Source organism: Xenopus tropicalis, chromosome 7 (genome assembly GCF_000004195.4).
Source record: "Xenopus tropicalis strain Nigerian chromosome 7, UCB_Xtro_10.0, whole genome shotgun sequence".
NCBI lineage: Eukaryota > Metazoa > Chordata > Amphibia > Anura > Pipidae > Xenopus > Xenopus tropicalis.
The window spans coordinates 95,756,640-95,782,453 of record NC_030683.2 but is presented as its reverse complement, the minus strand read 5'-3'; the positions used below and the strand labels follow the sequence as shown (position 1 = coordinate 95,782,453).

At 40.3% G+C, this 25,814-nt stretch overlaps 1 protein-coding gene across 6 annotated transcripts; it reads left to right on the top strand.

Annotated features, from left to right (window-relative positions):
* Positions 1 to 3,059: 3,059 nt before the first annotated feature.
* On the top strand, positions 3,060 to 24,536 carry fbxl4 (F-box and leucine-rich repeat protein 4). Of its 6 annotated transcripts, none has more exons than XM_031905908.1 (9): positions 3,060 to 3,170; positions 5,271 to 5,378; positions 7,772 to 8,350; positions 10,825 to 11,167; positions 13,195 to 13,439; positions 18,889 to 19,102; positions 19,716 to 19,787; positions 20,890 to 21,202; positions 22,666 to 24,536. In XM_031905908.1, the coding sequence occupies exons 3-9, from the start codon at positions 7,833 to 7,835 to the stop codon at positions 22,827 to 22,829; spliced, it is 1,869 nt and encodes a 622-aa protein (XP_031761768.1). In that variant the 5' UTR covers positions 3,060 to 3,170; positions 5,271 to 5,378; positions 7,772 to 7,832; the 3' UTR covers positions 22,830 to 24,536. The 6 variants fall into 6 exon arrangements, with proteins under 6 accessions (XP_031761768.1, XP_031761765.1, XP_031761770.1 ...); XM_031905905.1 differs by having other exon boundaries at positions 5,176 to 5,378; XM_031905909.1 differs by lacking the exon at positions 3,060 to 3,170 and adding an exon at positions 4,207 to 4,794.
* The last annotated feature ends 1,278 nt before the right edge of the window (positions 24,537 to 25,814 follow it).

Genomic DNA, 25,814 nt, shown 5'->3' with positions numbered 1-25,814 from the left:
TTCATGCAAATAACCAGCAGCTCAACTGTTCATTTCACAAGGGCTCATTTACAAAGTGCTTGTAAATTTAAACTAATGGTTCTAAGTCCTAGGTTCTAGTTGAACCATAAATAACATTGCAATAAATCTTATGTTTGCCACAGAGGAGAAAATGTTTTGTTCACTGGTTCCAAAAGTAATTAGATTGATTATTTAATAAACTGGATATAAAAACAAGCCATGGCAATAAAATAAATAAAACCTTTATTCATTTTTAAATTGTGAATTGGACAATTGTTTTTTTTTTGTACAAATTTACACAAAACAGAATACAGATGTTTTACAGTCTTGACTTATGCTTCCTTTGGAGCTAAAAGACTGATACTTGCATGTGCCCTGACCAACATGGATTATAGGCTCATATCCATATTTTTGGTAAACTATGATGCTACAGACATGGCTTTTGGTTTATAAAAGTTTTTATTTTTGGTACAGATTGTGATTTATGTGTTAAATTAAAATTAATTCTGTTCTATTAATATTGTAACTGAATGCAACATGAACTTTGCACACTGTGATCTGCCTTTGCTGAATGGACGCAGGGCCATGGAAGACAAATCTTCTTATTATTATTATTAACATTTATTTATAAAGCACCAACATATTCCGCAGCGCTGTACAATAAGTGGGTTTCATACACTGGACATACAGATAACATATAAAGCAACCAATAGCCGATACTAGAGGTGAAGAGAGCCCTGCCCAAAAGAGCTTACAATCTACAAGGAAAAAGGGTGGAGACACAAGGTGTGGGAATGGGCATGACCAGAGTTGTCAGAGGTGTGGCACAGGGTATTGCTTTTAGCAGCACAGTTAGGTTATGTTACACTAAATTAAGGTAAGCTTCTCTAAATAAATGTGTTTTTAGAGATCTTTTGAATGCAGAGAGATTGGAAGAAAATCTGATAGATTGTGGGAGCGAATTCCAGAGAAGAGGGGCAGCCCTTGCAAAGTCCTGAATGCGAGCATGTGAGGAGGGAATGAGAGAGACGTTGGGGAGCAGGTAAGTAGAGGAGCGTAACAGGCGGGTTGGATGGTACCTAGAGATAAGTTCAGAGATGTAGGGTGGGGCAGAGTTATAAACTGCTTTGAATGTGAGAGTCATTAGTTTGGATTTTATCCTGGATGGTAGGGGAAGCCAGTGCAGGGATTGGCAGAGTGGCATGGCAGAGGAGGAGCGGTTGGAGAGGTGTATGAGCCTGGCAGCAGTATTCATTATGGACTGGAGAGGGGACAGACTGGAGAGGGGAAGGCCAATTAATAGAGAGTTACAGTAGTCCAGGCAAGGTATGATAAGAGCGTAAATAAGAATTTTGGCAGCATCTTGATAAATGATCGTATTTTGGAAATATTTCTTAGGTGAAAGTGACATGATTTGATAAGTGACTGAATATGAGGAGTGAAGGACAGGGCAGAATCAAGGATAACCCCAAGGCACCGGGCCTGGGAAGATGGGGTGATAGTAGAATTGTTGACTGTGATAGATACCTCGGGAACAATGTGGGAAAATCTATTTTCCACATTGAATATTCCATTTAAAAAATCGAAAAATCTTCCATTTTTATGTCAAAACTGGGTAAATATTACCTAGCAAAAAGATGGCAGCTGGACTACAAGAAAAACATCAATGATTGAAAAACAGTATAATATAATATATATAAGGAAAATAATTTGACATTGTTACAATGCCACTGACAACAACATATTTAACTGAGCATTTTTGGCAGTAGCCCTTTAGACAATTCTGTTCCATGCACCGCCTGGGAATTAACTTGTTTATTGGGAGCCACCACACAGTGCTGTGATAATTATAAATGTCTAGAAACACAGAGGTGACACTTAAGGCTGCGCAGCCCGAGAATCAGTCGACCCATTGGCATCTGCTCTCTCCTGTGTTTGCACCCAAAGCCACTGTGTTTGCCTGAGTGCAGAAACATGGAGCATTATAAAGTATGCATTTTCATGGAAGCCACTTACTAACCGTCAGGTTTTTTTTTTATCCAATTTGGATTTTTAGTGCTAAAAGTCAGTGCAAAATATAAGGGTAGATCTTCTAATTGTGCCTGCAACCAGAAACATTGAATATACAAAGCCAACCAATGCAGGAGGTAAAAATGACTCTGCTCAAAAGAGCTTACATTCCATTTGCATACAATCTATTTTAAATAAAATATCGATCAAAGTCTAAATTGTCATTAAAGGGCTAGTTCACCTTTTTCTGAGCCAATCTGCTATTGGTCTTCATTTTCAGTTATTTAGCTTTTTGTCCAGCAGCTCTCCATCTGTTATTTTAGCAGCTATCTGGTTGCTAGGGTCTTATTTATCCTAGCAACAAGTAATTTAAACAAGAGATGGGAATATGAATAGTAATGGGCCTGCATAGAAACATAAGTAATAAGAAGTAACAATAGAAGAACAATCGTTTTTGGCTGCCGGGGTCAATGACCCCCATTTATAAAGCTGGAAACTGGCAGAAGAAAAGGGCAAATAATTAAAAAAACTATGTGTTGCGAGGAATAGTTAGTTCTATAACACAGTAAAAGTTAACTTAAAGGTTAATGACCCCTCTAACCACTGTATCATCATCTCCAGCTGAGCATCCACCCTCCTTTCAGCACCTTCACATTTATCTTTACATTTTTTAACACATAAATCACCATCATATTTGCCAGTTCTAAAAACAGCATTTTCATTCTCCTAAACCCAACTCCCAGCACTGCCCTCCATTCTGATTCCTCATACACAACTCCCTAAACCTCTATCCTACAGTACCGAATCAGAGAATATAGAACAATATAGGTTCTAGAAGCATCATGGTATCACAATGTTGAACATACTCTGAGAGAGTGCGGTCTTTTCCTGTGTAATTCACCACAGGAGCACTGAGCCTTACAGAGTAAACGGGCCGCGCTTGTTTAGAAGCTGCACATGCGCACTGGTTCCAGAATGACTGTAGCTCTGTCAGGCATGCGCAGTAGACACCTCTTTGACGTTTTGCCGATCAGTAGGCAAGGAAAGCTCAGTAAACTAAAGGGGGCGGAGCTCGACGCTAGATGAGGAAGTAGCTGATCTGAGCTGTTGTTTTGAATTTCTGTGTTAGAATCGACATCAGACTGAATGTAGGGAGAAAGGTATGTCATTCTGGAAACTAATTCGAGTTAAAGACATTCTTTTCCCACTGTGTTTCCTGGCTTCATTAGCACCAAAATAAGAAGAAAATCCAGCTCCAGCATTACTTTATGTATAAATTATTTTACTACCCCCACCTAATGACAGCAACACAGGGGGCTCTCGAAAGTGGGATGTTCCTCAATATCCCTATTTATATATATTACTAGTGATGAGTGAATCTGCCCCATTTTGCTTCTCAGAAAAAATAGCAAAATGGCAAAATTTTGCATTGAACACTATGGGCGTTTTTTGCTGCAAAACACTGGTTCTTTCAGTCTGTGCTTGTGCACATGGCTGGCATGAACAGACTGACTGCACTGCCCTAGCTGCCAGCTCCCCTGGCTTTGCCGTTTGGACTCTCTCCCCTCCGGGCTCCCATAGCCGTACATTATTTGCCTGGGATTTTCCATTTTTCTGTAAAATTCAATGTGGGCATGCACAGAAACATTCATTGGGTTCCAAAGTGCGTCACTTCCGGTGATGCCATGCCACACTGGAAACATTATGGTTTCCAATTCGTCTGTGTTGACACCTCTGCCAGAGTCTAGCAAAGCATTAACATACACACACATCCCTTCAAGGAGACATATTGGATAAATGGCAAAAACCCTAATTTTGTAGGCAATTATGAATAATATACGGTGCCTATCTGTAAAAATGGCCCCTTTATTGGAGCTCCCTGTAGACCATATCACTTCTCTGTCCCAGTTTGAAATGAGGGGTGGGCGTGTCCTAATGGCCCCTGCCAGACGCACAGTAGGAGGGGGATAGCCAATCACAGCCCTGCACTCACACAAGCACAGACAGGCTTCAGTTCCCTATCAGGTCAGCCTAGCTGCTGATTGGTTCCTATCCTACAGTGCAGTGTACTGAGGCCCGCCGGCTCCCCAGCTCATCCAGAGAATTCAGCCAGCAGGAAGTGAAACGGATGGGAGGGGCTAGTGGGATTTTGGGCAAATTTCTCAATAAATCAGTCCAAAACACAACTTTTTTAGAACAATCCTTCTATATATAGAGGAGTATAATTCCCTGGTACATTGTTAATTTTTATAGGATATGTCTCCTTTCAGTCTCTGCAGCGCTCTGTTGGTAACCTGGCTTTCAAGTGCCATTAAGAATGCCTTCCTATCATCTGCAAGTGTCATCTTCTGCAGAGAATTTGCTACAGCTTTGCGAACAGCTATTAGTGCTTGGACCCGGCCAGCATCGCTCTGTAGTTTTCCAGCAATGCCTGGATTTCTTGTTGTAATTGTAGGTTATAGGTTATTGTTCCAGGGCAACCTAATGGCTGTATATTGATTTGAGCCTTTAGTAGTCTGTCAGTGTCTTGTTTGTTGCAATACTTTTCTGATTAGTTTTCAGCTGAACTTTCAGAACTTCCTGGAGATTGGCATTAGTCTCCTTAGGCCTCCTGCGTTTTGTAGGTGGGTGGAGAGAAGCATATCCGCCCTGTTCCGCAGCTCTGTGTTGTTGCACTGACAGGAACAGCTTTGGCCTAAGTGCAGATACACGGAATTTGCACCATAAAGAAATGACATAAAGTATGTGGGATAGTAGCACGGAGGAACTGACGTAAATAACGAGGTACAAAAGTGGTTGCTACATCTTTATATAATTGCGCTTTGCCAGATTGAACCTTGGTAAACTGCACTGGAGAAATTTCATCATCATGTGCAAAAGTACGAATGCTTGCGTGTTTTCATTTTGGTGAAAATAGCACAAATTTTTACTTTAGCAAATATGTTACATTACTCATAATTGGTGCAATTAGTGTTTACACTTTTTTCAGTTTTTTGTTCTTTTATAACTTGCCTCTTGGCACGTTCATATTTGTATTATTGTGTAGGTTCCAGTAACATTTTTGCAGTGAAGGCTGAGGACTAATTAACCCTCACTATTCACCTCATTCATCTTTTTGCTGTACCATCTCAAACTATTTTGCCAGATCATACATTTCCTTTACAGATCTGTATTTCTTCCAAACTGGCCTTTTCAGCAGTTGCCTAGACCAAATAAGTGGTTCAGTTCACACAAGCCCCTGATCAGCGTTCTTGCTCTAGATCCCTAATTAAGATGGCACAAGCAGGAGCCAGAAGTGACAGGAGCAAAGATGGCAGATACCAGCAACACTACACGGCCTAGGAATTTTTACTGCAGTATGGGATACGGTAAGGTTTTTACACTGCTTCATGATGCAATACAAAAGGGGGATTGGACCACAAAGAAACCTTGATCTGAAAACTTTAAAGGGGAACTCCACCCAAGCACAACTTAAGCTTTTTAAAAAGTAAAAGTAATTCAAGCAACTTTGCAGTATACATCAGTTAAAATATACAGCCTTTTCCTGATTTGTAATGTTATAATATGGTTTGGAACAGTTACCTAAGCCTGGGCCCCCTGTTCCCTACTGATCTGGCTGACTACTTTGAGACTCACAAAAAAAAAAAATGTGACAGTAGTCAACTGTCCTCAGCCTGCCTTCAGCCTGCATCCTCCAAATCCCACAATTCCCTGCACATGTGATGTCAATAAGAAAAGGAACATTGCAGCGCAATGCATGGTGGGTTATGTAGTTCCTGCATGCTGTCTGTAAGCTGTGGAGAAGTTGTTACAATTTGTAACATAAGTGTTTTAGTCCCTCCTTCTGTCAGGATTTCAAATGATGCAGAAAGAGAAGAACTTTTTTGCAGCTGGATCTAAAAATGGTATTTATTCATACTTTTTGAAGGAACAGATTACAGTGATACGTATATATAGGGGCTTCTGTATTGTGTGGAGCTCTTTAACAAATTTTGTTTTAGAAGCTGGAGTTCCCCTTAAGTTTACTTTAATTGCCTTCCTTTACCCATTTTTATAAGATCTTAACTCATATTTGTTCCTGTTTTGATAAAATATATAATCATTCCCCCATTTGTATACCCTCATGGAAACTGATGGCTTTTGAAAAAAAGAAAAAATTAACGTAATGCAGTGCAGTGCTATATTTTTTTTCAATAGGATTTGTGCATGGAAGCAATTTAATGTATGTTGCAAATATTCTAGCATGCTGTATAAATGCTGAGGGCTGATTTATTATCATTTGTTCTAACTGCAGTTGAAAGTTTTCTGCACTAAGAGTCAGGGATTGGAATTATGGTTTCCATGAATGTTCAAAAAACTGTGTCAGTGCGAGTTGTCCTAACAAGATTCAAGCGATTTTTACAAGTTGGGTTTTTCGATTTCGAAGTTAGTAGTCTCTTTGAAAATGATGGGTAAAATGCATTTGCACTGTTTTTGAGGTTTGATCAAATTTCAAGATTAATTTTTATTAAAAAATAAGCAATCGTTCAAGTTTGGTGAGATTTTGAGTTTTTTCGAATTAAAAACAGCGAAAAATGTAAACTTTCATTACTAGACCTTCAGGTATTACTGTCTCTGTTGCCACATTACTTTTTAGTGTACTGTATAACAACCAGAATGTAAATATGTGTTATTGCCTGTCACAATGTTATGTTTCTATACATTTATATAGTATATAAAAGCCTGAGCTTCATTATCACTTTCACTGTTAAAGTACACACTTTTTATTAGACAGAATCAATTGAAGACATTGGGATTAGTGATGGGTGGGATGATGCATGTGTTTACCCTGAGGTTAGGGTTGAAACTTTGGTTACCATTGTAGGTTCAGTTTGGGTGCAGGTTTTATGGGTTAGGATCAGGAGCGGGTTAAGGTTTTGCGGGTTAGCATCAGGTGCGGGTTAAGGTTTTGCGGGTTAGCATCAGGTGCGGGTTAAGGTTTTGTGGGTTAGCATCAGGTGCGGGTTAAGGTTTTGCGGGTTAGCATCAGGTGCGGGTTAAGGTTTTGTGGGTTAGCATCAGGTGCGGGTTAAGGTTTTGCGGGTTAGCATCAGGTGCGGGTTAAGGTTTTGCGGGTTAGCATCAGGTGCGGGTTAAGGTTTTGCGGGTTAAGGTTTTGCGGGTTAGCATCAGGTGCGGGTTAAGGTTTTGCGGGTTAGCATCAGGTGCGGGTTAAGGTTTTGCGGGTTAGCATCAGGTGCGGGTTAAGGTTTTGCGGGTTAGCATCAGGTGCGGGTTAAGGTTTTGCGGGTTAGCATCAGGTGCGGGTTAAGGTTTTGCGGGTTAGCATCAGGTGCGGGTTAAGGTTCTGCGGGTAAGCATCAGGTGCGGGTTAAGGTTCTGTGGGTTAGCTTCAGGTGCGGGTTATGGTTTTGTGGGTTAGAATCGGGTGCGGGTGCATGTTGAGTTTATTACATTACTAACTGGGATTCAGTTCAGTCTTGCTACTACAGGCACTTGTCAGGGGATAGAGGGCGTATTGGTGCCATTTTTTTGGTGTTATAGGAAAATGTGGCAAAAAAACAAAGTTCTTTATGTGTGATTGCTTTAACCAAACAGCTGTATAATAAATAAAAAAATTGTTTAACTGGAACCAAGGTTAACTCTGCCTATGATATTTGATAGCCATGTTCTCTTCAGCAGCATTCTGTCTTATAAGCTGTGATCAAGACTTGACTATATAACATACATTTTTCCTCACTTTTGTGTTCTTTGTTTACAGGTCAGCTTCCAATTATCAGGGCACGCAGAAAAAGATCTCTGTTGATGAGTGGTCCACTATTATGAGCTTCATGCCTTGGTTTCCTATGCTTACTGTCTTGAGTATGTTTTACTATATCTGCCTTCGACGTCGGGCACGTTTAGCTAGCAGAGGGGAAATGATCAACAGCCGTCAAGCTATTGAGTCAAACAGCCGGGCTTTGCCAATGTCAACTAAAGCTGTGCAGTATGCCAAAGAAGTGTTGGATTTTAGCTCCCACTATGGGAGTGAAAATAGCATGTCTTATACCATGTGGAATTTAGCGGGTTCCCCTAATGTGTATCCAAGTTCAGGGGATTTTACTCAAACTGCTGTTTTTAGAACTTATGGAAATTTGTGGAGTAATTGCTCCAGTACTCCAGCACCATTTAAGAGAACATCTGTAAACTTCTTCAGTCAGGATTACGTGGAGCTCGCTTTTGAAGAACCTGTTTATCCCACAGCAGTTCACATCCTGGAAACCTACCATCCGGGGTCGGTGGTGAAGATTCTTGCATGTTCTGCAAACCCATACTCTCAAAGTGCTCCTGCAGAAATTAGGTATGCCAAGTCTATTCACACTTTGTATCAGTATAATTGTGTCAACAACTAATTAAACTAAGGTAAACTATGATCTTGGTTACTAGAAATAGGGTGACTCAAAATACATTGTAGTGTTAAAGATGAAGGACACCTAAACTGTCTACAAATCTGAAGTAACAATGAGAATGAATACAGGTGTGAGATCCCTTATCTCACAAATTACAGGAAGTCTGTCTCCCATAGAGTTTATTTTAATCAAATAATTCCATTTTTGAAAAATTATTTACTTTTTCTCTGTAGTAATAAAACACTACTTTGTACTGATGGTGACTAAGCTGCATGTGTTTTGTGTTTTTTTCAGCTTTGCATTTCTGGTGTTGTTTGTACTTTAATATTAATAGGACAAGTAAGCCTTTTATCATGAAAGCTCTGTATGGCCCCCAGAATATCATGCCTTTCTCCCAGCACTCAGTCTTATGCAGATTCTGTATCACAAGCAGCTCAACTTCAGCTCTTTGAATTACTTCCTAGTCCAACATGAAGCCCCGCCTTTTTGCTGAGCTCTCCTTTTTTCTCTGTGAAGATGGTTGAAGAGGTGTCTACTGTGCATGCCTGACTGAGTTCCATTGGACAGCTGACTTGAGTATAAGCCTAGGGTGGGAAATGCAGCAGCTACTGCTAAGTTTTAATAATCAAAATAAATACCAATAAAATTACATTAATTGAGGCATCAGTGGGGTATACGTTTTTCAATATTTATTTCAAAGAAAAACAGTAAACTAGCTCTGTAAGCGGAGAAGAGGGTCAACAAAAACGATAAGAGTACTACTCCACGCTCATTGCACATTGGCAAACTGGCAGTAGACCCAGCCCCGGAGGGATGTAAGGGGAAATAAGTATTGCTAGTGGGAGCCTAGGCCAGGGCACTGGAGGGTCTGGTTGCAGGTGGCCTAATTTGCACACAAAGGAGAGAGGGTGCTAGTCTAGAGGGACCCATGGCACCCGACTCGAGTATAAGCCGAGGGTGACTTTTTTCAGCACATTTTGGGTGCTGAAAAACTAGGCTTATACTCGAGTATATACAGTATGTTATTCTGGCACTGTCATTTTCTTTATTTCATAGTGGAACTGGGAGTCTACTATCAATTTCGCTGTGAGATTTTGTATTTATTGCTTTGGTTCTTTTGGATTGTGGTGATTTTATAGCATTCTGCATTGTTTATTTTTGCCTGTTAACATTTGTATGTGATACATGCCATTCTGAGATCAATTTCAGAAATGTCATACAGACCTCTAATTTCAGTGTATAGTTGCAGTTTGGTAGTTTGTAGTAGGAAGACATCATTATGTATTTTGGATTTGTTAGAACATGCATTTTCCAGTAATACAGGTATGGGATCTGTTATCTGTTATCAGACCTAGGATTTTCCAGATAAGGATTCTAATTAGAATCTCCATCCCTTACGTCTCCTAATAAACATTTTAACATTAAATTAAATTCATAGAACTTTTTTGCTACCAGGTTCCAGACAAAGGGATTCCATACTTTTTTTTTGTTGATTTTGCAAAAAACTAAAGTGACAGCAATAATGTTTTGTATGCCTTACTTCAATATGGGGGCCTCTACATACCACATACTTTAGTAATCCTATGCGTATCGGTCATCAAACTGTTCCAAAGGCCCCTGGCATTCATGCTTAGGATCCTATTACCTAATGACTTGGGAGATCAGATGGATGATTTAAATGCAAGCCTTAACATTTCTAAAAATGTAATGAAAATCACCTACTTTAGCAAAAGTAGGAGATTATTTTCACATTTTTAGATTCTTCATACTGTGTATTTTTTAAAAAATGTATCAATCCTAGAGTATAACAAAGCTAAAGTCAGCATTAGGGCTGCAAAGCGCAGGTCGAGAATCAGCCCCAGCTCTGACATTAGCTTTCTGCTTTGCCTGCACCCAGAACCATTGTGTACCAGGTGGATATGGGCACTTAAACGCTAGAGCTTGCACTTTGGAGCAGCTGTCTGGTGTGTGTGCCTGCACCTGGGCCAACACAATGGTTCTGGGCGCAGGCAAGGAAGAAAGCTAATCCTATTCTGATTTCTGTAGCAGTGCTTTGAAAATGTGGTAGTACACATCAGAATTCTCTATAAAACTATATGTATTTGGTATTGAGGTGTTTAGTAGAGATGGGGCTTTCAAAATCAGCAGTATTTTCCTTTCCATTTGTGATATGTTTTCTATTTTTACAGAATTGGAATTACTCAAAAAATACATGCAAATGCAAAATACATGCTCTTTCCTTTTGATTTTCCCTTTCCTGCCTCTTCCATTTAGTCATTTTATATAGGTCTTTAGTTTAGGGAATGGGATATGAGATTTACAGCCACCCAGCTCTGTTCTTGTGTTCTTATCAGGTAATACCTCAAGTGTAATTTATGTTATTGATCCTGAAGGTGTTATTGCTTCTTCTGTCTGTTTTGGTTAGATGGGAAACTATTTGGTCTGGAGAACCTACACGGGTGAATTCCCCCCAGTCTCGCCAATTCACACCTTGCTTAAAAGAGATCAGCTTTCCAACAAATCTTCTTCGCCTAGAAACTAACAGTTCCCTTTTGGATTATTATACTGAGCTGGATGCGGTGGAACTGCACGGGGTGAAAGAAAAGCCAGTGCTCTTCTTGAAAACTGCTGCCATTGACATGAGTGATCTGGATGATGACTATGATGACAAAGACAGTTGTGAACTTGATAGCCTTACAAATCAGCTGAGTAACACTGGCATCAGGGAATGGACAAATAATGGCTATTTTGACAAACTGCCTTATGAGGTAAGTCTCGACTTATATGCCTCTCAGCAGTTGAGTAAAGTCAAGGCATTGGGCCCAGGCCTGGACTGACAATCTATAGATTCTGGCAAATGCCAGAGGGGCTGCTGTAAGATGCCACAGACAGTCACTATTTATTGGGCTGGTGAGGGATGTTTGGGCCTCTGTGTACCTGACTTGCCAGGACCTATTTTGAATCCCGGTCCACACCTGATTGGGCCCCTCAGCAAAAATGTTCAGTGGCTTCTGTAAACATCTCCAAGCCCCCTTCCCCACAGAGTTGACCACCCACATGTAAGGTGGCCAATTTAAAAATGAAGCGCATTTATTGCTTCAACCTGCGCATGTATTGCTTTTTTAAGGGGTAACAATGAACAATAGAAATCAGTTAATGTGTGTAACCACCTGGGCTTTAGGCATATTGCTAAAATATGATGGGTGAATATATGCAAGGTCACTTTGAACTGACCCTGGAATATGGTAATGTTCTCTATGCAAAAAGTATGTACTCTGCAAATATGTCTCTCTGAAGCTTCTCATATGTTGAAATGTTTTCCAGAGCTGCACAGTATTGGTGTTCACTCACCAAACATACAAATACTGGCAGATGCAGGAGGTAGGTGGGCACTGCCTGGTTAAGTTTGCAATCTAAAATACCTACGTTCAGACTGACTCACACCTATGAGTAAGTTAGGTCTGATAAGCAGTATGCAAATGAAACACTGGGTTTTTTGAAAATTTTCTTGAAATTTCCTAATTTAATTTTCAAATTAAGTGCCACTTTTTATATATAATATATTGGAGGATTTTGTTCCAATTATGTATTCAAATTGCTATTTATTTACAAGTGTTGTCTATGAATATATCCTTTGTACAAAAATGATGGATCTGTGCACTAGAATGAAAGTTTGACCTGGAACAAAGTATGCATAAAGCATATGGAATAAAGTATGCATAAAGCATATGGAATAAAGTATATGGAATAAAGTATGCATAAAGCATATGGAATAAAGTATATGGAATAAAGTGTGCATAAAGTATAACCTTTGCATTTTTGGATATGGAATGATTACTGGGTTATGTGATTCTTTTACAGGGCACGTAAAGCCTACATTTTCCTACAATGTATATAAGTTGGGCACATCTCTCCCACTCAAGTGGCATCATTAGTACTGCATATATCCCCTCTGTTTGCCAGCACCATCACATTTTCCCAAATGAAATGGCAGCTTTCACCCGGTGGGCATTCTCCCTGACACATCATATATTTGAATTTGCAAACAGCATATGTGCACAAAGACCCTTATTCAGCGTAAATGTCATCAGGAATGCAGGCTCGGACAGGCAGAACTTCCTTTGATAAAAAGTTCTGCTTTGATTGAGCACTGTTATGGTTACATTGAGCTCAGGAGAGGAGATTAAGAGAAAAACATAGAAGCAGGCAGCTAGCGTTTCTATGCAAACCAGCAATGACATGTTTTTATTGGCTACTAGACTTGAGGGAGTGTTTAGTAATCTGAGCAGAGAAGAACCGAACATGCTCAGTAGCCAACAGCCACAGTAAATTCCTGAGGGAGGAGACTGAGTGGGTGAGAGGAGGAGAAGAAAATCAAAATCATCTTCTTTTAAAAATGATGTAGCCTTTCCTTCAGAGCAACATGCAACCATGTTTTAACCTCACTTCTTGGTGTCATTTTTGCTGATTCAAGCTGTCCAAATGCACAATTCAGTATTCTCCAAAGTTCTGTATTGTGCTATACTTGAAAAATATGGCAGCCAGACACTCTACAGTAAAATACCCTGGACCGCTTTGCATTCTCAAATAAGAGTCAAGCCAGCCCGGGGTAAAAAGCTAATGATTTTAGTCACAGGGGGCGCCTAACAAATTTGCCCCCCCCCCCCAGGTGTTTTTACTTCCTGTATGAGAATACAACTGATGTTTTTTGAGCAAGTAAATTGAAAAATCAAATATTTTTGTAAAAATATTCCTTCTGGTATGTATACTTTCTACTCTTATGTTTGTATTGCAGCTTATTCAGTTTATCATAAGTCACCTCGCACTTCCAGACCTTTGTCGCCTGGCTCAGACCTGCAAGCTCATGTACCAGCATTGCTGTGATCCTTTGCAGTACACTCATCTTAGTTTACAGCCTTACTGGACAAATGTGAACGACAACTCGCTGGAGTACTTGCTACCGCGCTGCAGCCTTGTGCAGTGGCTTAACCTGTCCTGGACTGGAAACAGGGGACTTATCTCTACCTCAGGATTCAGCAGGTACTTTGCTTTTAGCAAAGAAATATTAATGTTTCTTTTCCATGCTATCTTGTGCACAAGTCATTTAGGTTACTAAAGGGACTGATTTATGATTGCTCAGTGTCTCTGGGCTCAAACAATTGATTACACAAACTCAAACACCTGCGTGGTTTCTGTATGCGATTACCTCCAGTTTGTGCCAAACATTTTTTTTTCCTCCAAGTGGGTTTTTGGAAACTGGTTTCAGGAACAGATTGCTCAAGCCTGGAGTCTCGATCAATCATATATCAGCCCATAGTGGTGGTGTTTAACTTCCAGTGTTTAATGATGATAATGAAGATATGTAGACAATTAGTAATAATTCTTAATGACTTAGCAGCATGTATTGTCTATAATATAATATAGAGAGAGAGAGAGCAAGAGAGGAAAAAAAGGTACAATTTGCCATTTTGTCTCACTTTTGGAACAAATCTTAGAACTTACATCAGTTTTGTGCCAAGCTCACATATTTTAAAACACATTCTTTTTTCTACAATGACAACACAATACAGGTAGTAATAATAATACAGGTAGTTTAATAATTTTCATGCAATGAGGTCCATGAGAAAAGGGGCAGAACATAAGTGGGACATGAGCCAAGCAAATACCCGTTTAAGTAATTTTATAATTCAAATACTGTAACATAGAGCTCCTTGCTGAAGTGAGACCGCCCAGTGCCAAATGATTGCAAATAAACCCTAAAGTTTTCACTCGTTTTGACCCCTTCCAAATAGATGTAGAAGTAGAAATGTAGCTAAACTGCTTTAAAGGAAAAGTAACACTAACATATTTTATCTAAAAAAAATCTATTCTACCCTGCTCCAATAATTGCCCTCAGGGCCGCCATCAGAAATCACAGGGCCCCTCACAAAAAAAAATTTCTGGGCCCCCCTCCCACAAATACAAAGGACTCACAGATATGAGACATTGGTAGCCAGCAGGGCCCCCCCTAGTACATTGGTAGCCAGCAGGGCCCCCCCTAGTACATTGGTAGCCAGCAGGGCCCCCCTAGTACATTGGTAGCCAGCAGGGCCCCACCAGTACATTGGTAGCCAGCAGGGCCCCCCCTAGTACATTGGTAGCCAGCAGGGCCCCCCCTAGTACATTGGTAGCCAGCAGGGCCCCCCCAGTACATTGGTAGCCAGCAGGGCCCCCCCAGTACATTGGTAGCCAGCAGTGCCCCCCCTAGTACATTGGTAGCCAGCAGGGCCCCCCCCCAGTACATTGGTAGCCAGCAGTGCCCCCCCTAGTACATTGGTAGCCAGCAGTGCCCCCCCAGTACATTGGTAGCCAGCAAACCCCCCTAGTACATTGGTAGCCAGCAGGGCCCCCCCTAATACATTGGTAGCCAGCAAACCCCCCTAGTACATTGGTAGCAAGCAGGGCCCCCCAGTACATTGGTAGCCAGCAGGGCCCCCCCAGTACATTGGTAGCCAGCAGGGCCCCCCCTAGTACATTGGTAGCCAGCAGTGCCCCCCCTAGTACATTGGTAGCCAGCAGTGCCCCCCCTAGTACATTGGTAGCCAGCAGTGCCCCCCTAGTACATTGGTAGCCAGCAGTGCCCCCCCTAGTACATTGGTAGCCAGCAGTGCCCCCCCTAGTACATTGGTAGCCAGCAGGGCCCCCCTAGTACATTGGTAGCCAGCAGTGCCCCCCCAGTACATTGGTAGCCAGCAAACCCCCCCTAGTACATTGGTAGCCAGCAGGGCCCCCCCTAATACATTGGTAGCCAGCAAACCCCCCTAGTACATTGGTAGCCAGCAGGGCCCCCCCAGTACATTGGTAGCCAGCAGGGCCCCCCCAGTACATTGGTAGCCAGCAGTGCCCCCCCTAGTACATTGGTAGCCAGCAGTGCCCCCCCTAGTACATTGGTAGCCAGCAGTGCCCCCCTAGTACATTGGTAGCCAGCAGGGCCCCCCTAGTACATTGGTAGCCAGCAGGGCCCCCCTAGTACATTGGTAGCCAGCAGGGCCCCCCCTAATACATTGGTAGCCAGCAAACCCCCCTAGTACATTGGTAGCCAGCAAACCCCCCTATTACATTGGTAGCCAGCAAACCCCCCTAGTACATTGGTAGCCAGCAGGGCCCCCCTAGTACATTGGTAGCCAGCAGGGCCCCCCCTAATACATTGGTAGCCAGCAAACCCCCTAGTACATTGGTAGCCAGCAAACCCCCCTAGTACATTGGTAGCCAGCAAACCCCCCTAGTACATTGGTAGCCAGCAAACCCCCCCCCTAGTACATTGGTAGCCAGCAAACCCCCCTAGTACATTGGTAGCCAGCACAGCACAATCCTCCGGTGACGGCTCCTCGACGACGGCTCCTCCGGCGAGGTCCTTCATTCCCAACAGCACTGCGCTTCTGAGTGCCGAACGACGCCAGGCCCTTTTATAAGGTTGCGCCCTGTGCGTACTGACGTGCATGTACGCACGGGGCGCGACCAATAGGATCGCCCGCTGACCACCAATGACAGGGCCCGGAACAGATTAAAGGGGGCCCGAGCTAAGAAAACTGTAGCAGCGCCGGGCCCCCTTTTAAAGTTAAAATCGTCCGGGCCCGGGACGGCTGTACCCCCTGTGCCCCCCTGATGGCGGCCCTGATTGCCCTATCCTTTCCGAGGCTAGGATCAATCAATCGATCGTCTCATAGTGGATTCTGCTTCTTCTGGATCCCCATATTTGAAGTGACCGGATGCAACGTTTTACAAGCTTATGTGTTTTCACCATGTAGAACAGATTTACAGCACTCAGCTGTGTGTGACTATAAGCTATATATGCTAATATGCACATTTGTGGGTTTTTAAAAAGCAGAAATGCACCATGGCTTATCCCATTGTAGAAAATTAATTTCATTGCAGACTCCAGCTTGACTCTGCACTCTACATACCTCCCAAGGGATTTAAACATTATAGTACATGTTATGGACACTGGTAAACTCTTCCCAAATGGGAAGATTGACATATAACATATACAAACTTTATAAATATTTGCTATATTTCCCAGCTTTGCAGGGACATATAGTTCTTTAAAAGGGCTGGTTACCTTTAAATGAACTTTTAGTATGATGTGGAGAATTATATTCTAAGACAATTTGTAATTGGTCTTCATTTTTATTATTTGTGGTTTTTTAATTATTTAGCTTTTTATGTAGCAATTCTCTGTCTGGAATTTCAGCAGGTATCTAGTTGCCAGGGTCCAAATTATCCTAGCAACATGGCATTAATTTGACTGAGCCACTGAAATATGAATAGGGGAGGTCTTGAACAGAGATATAAGTACAGGTATGGGTCATGTTATCCAGAATACTCAGGACCTGTGGGTTTCCGGATATGGGATGTTTCTGTAATTTGGATCTGTATACATTAAGTTTACTAAAAAAAATAAAAACAATAAAATTGTAGCCTCACGGAGCAACTTTAAAGGAACAGTAACACCAAAAAAAAAAAGAAAATTAAAATATAATGTACTGTTGCCCTGCACTGGTAACACTGGTGTGTTTGCTACAGAAACACTACTATAGGTTATACAAATACCCTGCTCTGTAGCCATAGGGGCAGCTATTCAAGCTGGTAAAAAGTTTAAAAGGCACAGGTTACATCACAGATTACAGATAAGCTCTGTAGAGTACAATGGGGCTTTATCTTTTATCTGCTATGTAACCTGTACCATTTCTCCTTTTTTCCAGCTTGAATGGCTGTCCCCGTGGCTACACAGCAGCTTATTTATATAAACTATAGTAGAGTTTCTAAAGCAAAAGCACAGCTTGCTTTTACCAACACAGGGCAACAGTACATTACATTTCAATTACTATTCTACTCTACCTCTTCTCCTCCTTTAATTCTTCTCTGTCCTCCATGATCCCATCTGCCATCACCCTAAAAAGAATTATTTGGTTGCTATCATGATTATCACTCTAGTTCCCATTGAAATAAATGATGTGTCATGCTGCGCCATGGTGAGGTGTGTGAAGTCAGAACAAAGTTTGCTCCATATGTAACTGTTAGAGTGACTTCCAGTGACCTGCACAAAAGCATTGTGTAGTGCTCCTTGTTTTTCTAACGTTGTGTTTGCTGGGAAATTGCTGGATCTGATTACTAATATTGATCCGGACGTATTTATTCACAATCTTCTCGCCTCATTGTCCTGTGATTAGTTCTGTTTATGTGGTCTCAGATCACTTAGATGTGTACATCTGGGTGTGTTCCTGTTTGTCAAGTGTGTGTTGTGCTATTCTGCTGACATTGTTTTTGACTGTACAAACAGCAGCATAAATAAGCATCGGCATGACTTCTCTCCATGTGTAGCAAAAAGGAAAATGAAAGTTTCATGGGGCGGATTTACCATTTACTAAATTGCAAGCAGTTACCAGTACTAACCAATTAGCAATTCATTTTGTTCAGACTACAACTTAGAAAATGAAAGCTAAAATGCAAATTTTTGCTTTGGCCAATCACAAACAAGTGCACATTAACTTTCGCTTTTTTTTTTTCCTTGGCTTCGTGGCTTTAGAGTTTTTTTTTTTTTTTTTTTATGCTTGCATTTTTGCGACTATACTAAAAATTTGAATTGTTTTCCCATGTCTTTTTTTTTCTTTTGCTAGTTTTTAATAAATGAGTAGATATTTGTGGTTTTAGTGAGTTTAGTCGTGGTTTCTAAAACCAAGAAAATGAAAATATATTGACAAATGGGCCTCCCTGTGTCAAATCCTACTGAAATGGCCCAATTTGGACAGATCCCCTACTAAATGAGAGATTCGGTGTGTCCCTACTTTAACTATAAAGTAAATCAGCCTCTGCATGGATCTAGGGGTTAAATCTTTTAGTCTACAGTCAATGGGGCTCATTTATCAACAGTGAGCAAATTTGCCCGTGGATAGTAACCCATAGCAACCAATCAGTGATTGCCTTTTTTTCAGCCAGCTGCAGGTAGAACAATAAATGCAACATTTTGATTGGTTGCCATGGGTTACTGACCATAGGTAAATTTGCCCAGTGTTGATAAATGACCCCCAATATTCTAAAAAGCATTATGCATCCATTCACTTTGAATTTAAAATATATTATAATAATTATCATTAGATAAGAGTTTATACATTTTAGTAGCCATATTACAACACCGTGCACAATGTGAAAATATAAGCAGCATATCTCTAATCACACTATGTGATAAGCAACAATTGCAAGCATGTACAGTGAAAAAGCTGCAGTCCTGGATAAGAGGAATCCCTTAGCTTGCAACAGGTTTTGTGTAGGTTCCTACAGCAAAGCCCCCATTTCTTTAATGAAGGGGCAGCATAACCGCCTCACTTCAAGTTAACCATAGACAAAGATTTACAAGCACAAATACACTGAAGATTGTACATCCGGTATTCTAAGCATTTTGTTCATTTTCTCTTTTGTAAACAACTTTTTTACCAATATATTCGTTTTTCAGACTCTTAAAAGTGTGTGGTAGTGAACTAGTCCGACTGGAATTGGCCTGTGGCCACTTCTTGAATGAAGCCTGTCTAGAGGTCATTGCGGAAATGTGTCCAAACCTTCAGGAATTAAATCTCTCCTCTTGTGATAAACTGCCACCTCAGGCTTTCAGCCATATTTGTAAACTCAGTGGATTAAAACGACTTGTTCTCTATCGTACAAAAATAGAGGTAAGAAAACTCTGCTTTGTCTATTCCTAATATAAACAGCTACTCCTAATATAAACTGCTGACCATATAAATAATAAAATAGGTAATGTGATAATAAGTCAGTCAGTTCATTATTTATTTAAATTGCGTAACTCTCCCGGCGCGGCCAGGCCCCCTTCTAAAGAAGATTTCACTGGGCCCGAAACACCCATGCCCCTCTCCCCCAATGGCACCCTGGGTGGTATCCTTGTCAGTTTGCATAATCTTTTGACATCTAGGTCACAAAGAGAATATTCTCTCCAGTTATATTGGCATTTCAATCCATTAGTCTGGTATTATGGGATAGTGCTGGGTGGGGTTGCTGTTGACCTGACTTTCCTGTTTCTTTGAACCTACCTGCTCATTAAGACAATTATTCCTAAGGATTATGCCAGCCGAATTTAAACCTATTACTCAAGGTAAAGAGAAATCAAATGCACAATAAAATTAACCTGTTTAATACACCAATCAATGATTGGGTTACATTGGGACTCGGTAAACAGCATTAGTAATGTTTGTAACAGTAGCCTAAAGCTGTATTTTAAGCAAGCAATGTGACAGCTTTATTAACCCGCTGTTGTGTTTTCAATGGCAGCAAACCGCTCTGCTTAGCATTCTGAACTTCTGCCCAGAAATTCAGCATCTGAATCTTGGCAGCTGTGTTTTGGTGAGTACAAGAGATATCTACCTATGCTTCAATTGATTTCCTTTTTTGTATAGTTGATATGCAAAGAAAAGAATGCCTTTGGTTATATAAAGTCGATACCTTATTTGAGAATATCATCAAGCGCATAATGCTTGCCAGGTATGGATTGAGTTTGCTGATGTACAAAAAGCTGTGATGATTGGCCAGAAATGAGTGTGAGTTGGCCAGACACCATAGAAGTTGAATTTTCATGCAGTGTTTGTGTGGGTGTCCATCAGGTTTCCTTTAGAGGAAGATTTAAGGAATCCCCACGTGAGTTAAGGAAGTAATGGTTTTGAGGGAATGTGGGGTATTTTTCCCTGATTCTTAAATCAGAAAAAGTTCAGCATCTTTAAAGGAGAAGGATAGGTAAAACTAAGTAAGCTTTATCAGAAAGGTCTATGTAAATACAGCCATAAGCACTTACAGTAATGCTGTACAGTACAATGCTGTTACAGTAATGAGTCCTATATCAAAAGAAACACAGGATTTCTTGTCTATTTTTTTGCAAACATGATGTTCCAGTGTCTGACTTCCTCTCTCAGAAACATCCTTAATTCCTGTGGCCAGAGTCTGCGCAGTTCTCTCCTCTCTCCTGCTCCCCCTCCCACTAGAATGCAAAGAACTCCCCCCCCCCCCTCCCCTCCCTTAGGAATGTGTAATCTGAGCTATAACAGCTAGACTGCAGGCAGGAAGCTACTTAAAATGGCAGCTGATATTTTAAGCAAATGGAGAAAGCTTCTAAAGTTGTTTACTCAGGTATGGTAATGGTTTCTGCAGAATAAATATAGTGTTCTAGGTGTCACTTCTCCTTTAAGGCGAATCTAAATAAATCTGCCCCTGAGAGTGTGTTTGTGTGCAGACTGATGTGAATTGTTGGACAGAATCAATGAAGTGCTACATCACATGCTGACACTATATAAATAATCGACAAAGTCAATATAAAGCTAATTAATTTAATCAGATCCTGGTTATCCTGTTATTCTAAACCATCATAAATCTTCACCCTTTCATGCATTTATTTATGTTACGATTTTTGGATTTGGAGAAAAAAATTAAATTACATTTTTTATTTAATTGACAGATTGAAGATTATGACCTTGTAGCAAGTGTTTTGGGGGCCAAGTGCAAAAAGCTACGCTCTTTGGATTTGTGGAGATGTAAAAACATTACTGAAAGGGGAATAGCAGAACTGGCATCTGGGTGCTTGCTTCTGGAAGAGCTCGACCTTGGATGGTGCCCGACGTTACAGAGCAGCACTGGCTGTTTTGTAAATCTTGCCAGTAAGCTCCCAAACCTCCGGAAGCTTTTTCTCACAGCTAACAGATCTGTGTGTGACTCAGACATTGAAGAATTAGCCAGAAACTGCCAGCATCTTCAACAGCTAGACATTTTAGGTAAGCAAATCACAAGATGAAGAATTATGGTTATTAAATCATATTGGGATAGCTCAGTATCAAATATAATAACCAGAAGTATAATAATACTAAATATAATAAGGTGATGGTCTGCTTCCCCAGCTTATGCGGGTAGTGATACCTCTATTTATGAACTATAACCAGCATATCAATAAAGGTGTGTACATTCTTTTAGCAAAATAGTGTAAAATAAAGTATTTATAAATCTATGTTGCTGTCCTATATAAACAAAGGATAATAATAGGTATATCGATTAAATAGCTAAAGGTGCTATGGTACTGACATTTCTCAATGCACCATACTGTCAATTAAAACCTTATTAAAGGCTCCTTTTGACATTCTAACATGCTTTTTATAACTTAAAGGGACAGGCACATTGCCTTAATGCTTAGAGGTATATTTATCATGCTGTGTAAAAGTGGCGTGAAACATTACCTGTGATGTTGCTCATAGCAGCTAATTGGATGTTTTGCTTTGGTTTTCTAACTGTTGAAATCTAATTGCTGATTGGTTGTTATGGGCAACATCACCGGTAATAGTTCACTCCACTTTTTACACAGCATGATAAATATACCCCATATTGTATAGCTGCTGGCTGTCTGTGCTCTAATGTAGGCTCAGATTTAAGCATAAGAGACTACCCTAAGGAGCAACTTTTATAATATCTTATCTGCCTATATTGCTTTAATAATGGGCCGCTATACCTATGGAAATGGGTTTAGGAACAGTTATGCCCATTATTTAATTACAATAGTCCGTTATAGAAAGAGATTTTGCTGTTTCAAATGAGATCATGGAGACCTGTTTTTAGTTTCCAGTCCCAGATAAAAGATTATTTTGCTTTATGTTCAGAAGCTTCTGTTAAGATATTACTTGCTGAACTTGCAGTTTCAGCCTTGCTTTATTATTACTTGTGTCACTTGTCTGTTCCATCTTACAGGTTGTCTGTTATAATCACATTGCAAAAAACCAGGATAGGCCTGACTAGCAGTCCGGTGGTATGGTCAGTCAGACTGGGCTATAAATGTCATTTTGTTACCTGCACTGGAGAAGCATGGGTGACAAAATGTCCCATCTGCCAGGACCCTCACAAGTGGAACAGTTGTTATCTTAATATATAGGGCACCAACTATACACAGTAATATACAAACAGTATTACCTTGAGTTTGAGTAGGAACAAAATTGTATTCATTCTTTATTATTTTCAGTAGTCCAAGGAACCAGTAACTGTATGTGAAACTGTATATGATTTCACATAATTGTTTGAAACACTTCCTGGACAACGGGTTTTGCTTCTGTAGATTGTGGATAAAAGCAATAGCTCATGGGGCATATTGACGGTTTAGGTTGAACCATGCCGATCACTTGTAAACGGTTTTCCATTATTATTGAGCTGAATATGCTGGTTAAGGCTATATCATTTTTTGTTGCTTTTTCTGTAGGTACCAGAATGGTAAGCCCGGCAGCCTTGTGCAAATTATTGGAATGTTGCAAAGAGCTGTTCCTGCTGGATGTTTCCTTCTGCTCACAAATCGACAGTCGAGTGGTACAGGAATTGGTTACTAGATTTCCCAGTGTCTCCATCAAGAAGAGTTTCACACAGTAAATCAAAAGTTGCCTGGACTTTACCAGAGCCTTTTTCTCACTTTTCCTCACTGATGTTTGGGAAACATGCACTCCCTGCAAAAGGAAACTACTACCTAAAAATGTAGTTCTTCCATCTGTGATTATGTGCTTAGTGAATGCGTAGCCTAAAAGCACTGGAATCATTTCACCAACAAGAACATTAGTCATATTTAGATCAAGTATGGATTCTAGGATTTTTTTTTTTTATGTATTTATTTATTTTGGTTTCCTCTTATTTTGAGGCAGGCACATGATAAGCCAGGATTAGTAATATGCTTTTTGCAGCACTTTTTTTTAACTTATTTATTATTGGACATTTGAGGTTCTCAGACTATGTAGCCAGCCATCCTAGGGGTCCTTATATATTTCGATAGAGGGCTTTAGACTGATGGTGAGATTTAGGATGAAAGGGAATTAGTTTCTCTGGAAATCAGTTACAATGTTTCTCTATACTTTAACCCATGTTGTGAGATGAGGACTGGAATGGTGGCTCATTTACAGCCTTAGAAACCCCTGGCACTGTAGCAGCTGCTACGGGCTATACAATATTTGACAGATTTGTTAGATTATTTAAGGTATTTGTTAGATTATGAGCTCCGGGATATCTGTTTATAGATTTAATCTAAAAAGGCAGATTTATTGGTGGTGGCGTTTCTTGCAACTTTGTGAAGACTTATAGAAATTGTATAAAATATATAAGTCACCATGAGCTACTTAAAAGGCTTCTTCATTGTTGGTATTATAGTATAATTATTATGTTTTGTCTCCAAACTGTTACACTAGCAATGACCAGGTTCTGACAGGCTTGCACAACACTGACAAATACAGTAAAAGGGGAACTTCAGCTCCCAAACCAGAATTTATTAAAGATCCCCACACAACACAGAAATCCCTAATATACCTTCATAAAGTATGAATAAATACCATTTTTATATGCTGAAATCCAGCTGCAAAACAGTTCTTCTCTTTCTGCATCATTTGAAATCCTGACGGGGGAGTTGGGGCTAAAACACTGATGTTACAAATTGTAACAACTTCCCCACAGCTTATAGACAGCATGCAGGAACTACATAACCCATAATTCATTGTGCTGTGATGTTCCTTTCCTTATTGATAGACTGAAGACAGGCCGAGGACAGTCGATCCAGATCAGCAGGAAAACGGGACCAGGCTTAGGTACCTGATCCAAGCCATAATGTTACATTAAAAATCATGAAAAGGCTGCATATTTTATAATTTATGTATATTGCAATGTTGCTTGAAATATTGTTTACTTTTAATTTAAAAAAAAAAAAAGCTTAAATTGTGTTTAGGTGGAGTTCCCCTTTAATTGTGTAATTAGTCTCTTGGGCACATATCAACAATTATCTATACTTAAAATGGATTTTTATATTCAAAATTATACACACAGATGTGTTACTATGCCTAAATGTATTTAGCTCTCGGAATGATATATTTAACAGCTCTTTCCCAAAGAAACAAAAAAAAGTACATTTTAAAAATAACCAGTTTAAAATGGTTTGTTTTTTTTCATCCCCAATATTAATGTTAATGGCGGCAGTTGAAAGCATGCCTCTTCAGAACAGAGTCGGTCAAATGCTGTATGAATGCTTGGAAAGAATAATGCTGCTGTTTCCTATTTTTTTTTCAATGATGTTACAGTATAAAATCCAAAATGGTTCATTTTTAGTTTATTTCTTTTTCTTTGCTCAAAGCGTGCGAGTCAGAGTGTGATTACTGATGGCTGCTTTTGTATGTATTGGAAAATAAACGCTTGCATCCCTAAATACAGTTAAGATAGTAGCTGCCGATATTGGTCCCTTAGACCGATTCGGAAGCTAATCGGCCCGAGTATGGGCACTACCGACGGGCCTGCCTGACCGACATCTGGCCTGAAATTGGGAAGATCTCGATCGGGCAGGTTAAAAAATCTAGTCAAACGAGCCGATGCGGCCCCCAGACCGACTTTGCCTATGCCCGTCATTATAATTGGATCGTTTGGCTCCAGTTCAATTACCCGTAGGTGGGGATATTGGGAGAAGATCCGCTCGCTTGGCGGCATCAAGCGAGCGGATCTGCCAGTGTATGGGGACCATTAGACAGCTTATGATGGAAACTTCAAACAATGAAACAGTGAATAATATACCTTAATGGGGTGGTTCACCTTTAAGTTAACTTCTAGTATGTTATAGAATGGCCAGTTCAAAGCATTTTTTCAATTATTTATTTGTTATAGTTTTTGAATTATTTGCCTTCTCCTTGCAACTCTTTGCAGTAAAAAATGGGGGTCACTGACCCCAACAGACAAAAAACTTTTGCTGTGAGGCTACAATTTTTTACTGTTATTCTTACTTTTTATTACTTATTTTTCTGTTTGGGTCCTCTTCTATTTATATATCAGTCTCTCATTCAGACCACTCCCTGGTTGCTTAGTTAATTTGGACCCTAGCAACCAGCTGCTAAAAACACCAAATTCAAGAGCTTCTGAACAAAATTTTATTTTAAAATATATCGTCCAATTCCGTCATCGAAGGCCACAGTAGTTGTTTCCATGGGACCCCTCTTAGGTTCCAGTTTCCATTATGGCACTGATATCTCTATACTGTTTTACTGGTCTCTATTATTATGACCAATCTACTGTATACATATTAAGAGAGATTAGAAAGATAGTCTCCCTATCACCCAAAGATGGATATATACTCTTTTGCATAATGGGCTTACTCAGAAAGCTGCGCAAAGTAGGAAAACCTTCCTCCAGCCTGAGACGTGTGGAGGGGATAGGAATATTTTCATGTTCATCCTTACAGCAGGATTCTTCTTTCTGGAACCCTAACCCTGGACCTTTGTGATAACATCTGAAATAAGCCAGGGCAGTTTAGTGACTTTTAGCCTATCCTGTTAGTAAGCATCAAGCCTGCTAGTTCATAGGCTTTTCCTTCAGATAATATGTATTGCTCTGCTAAAG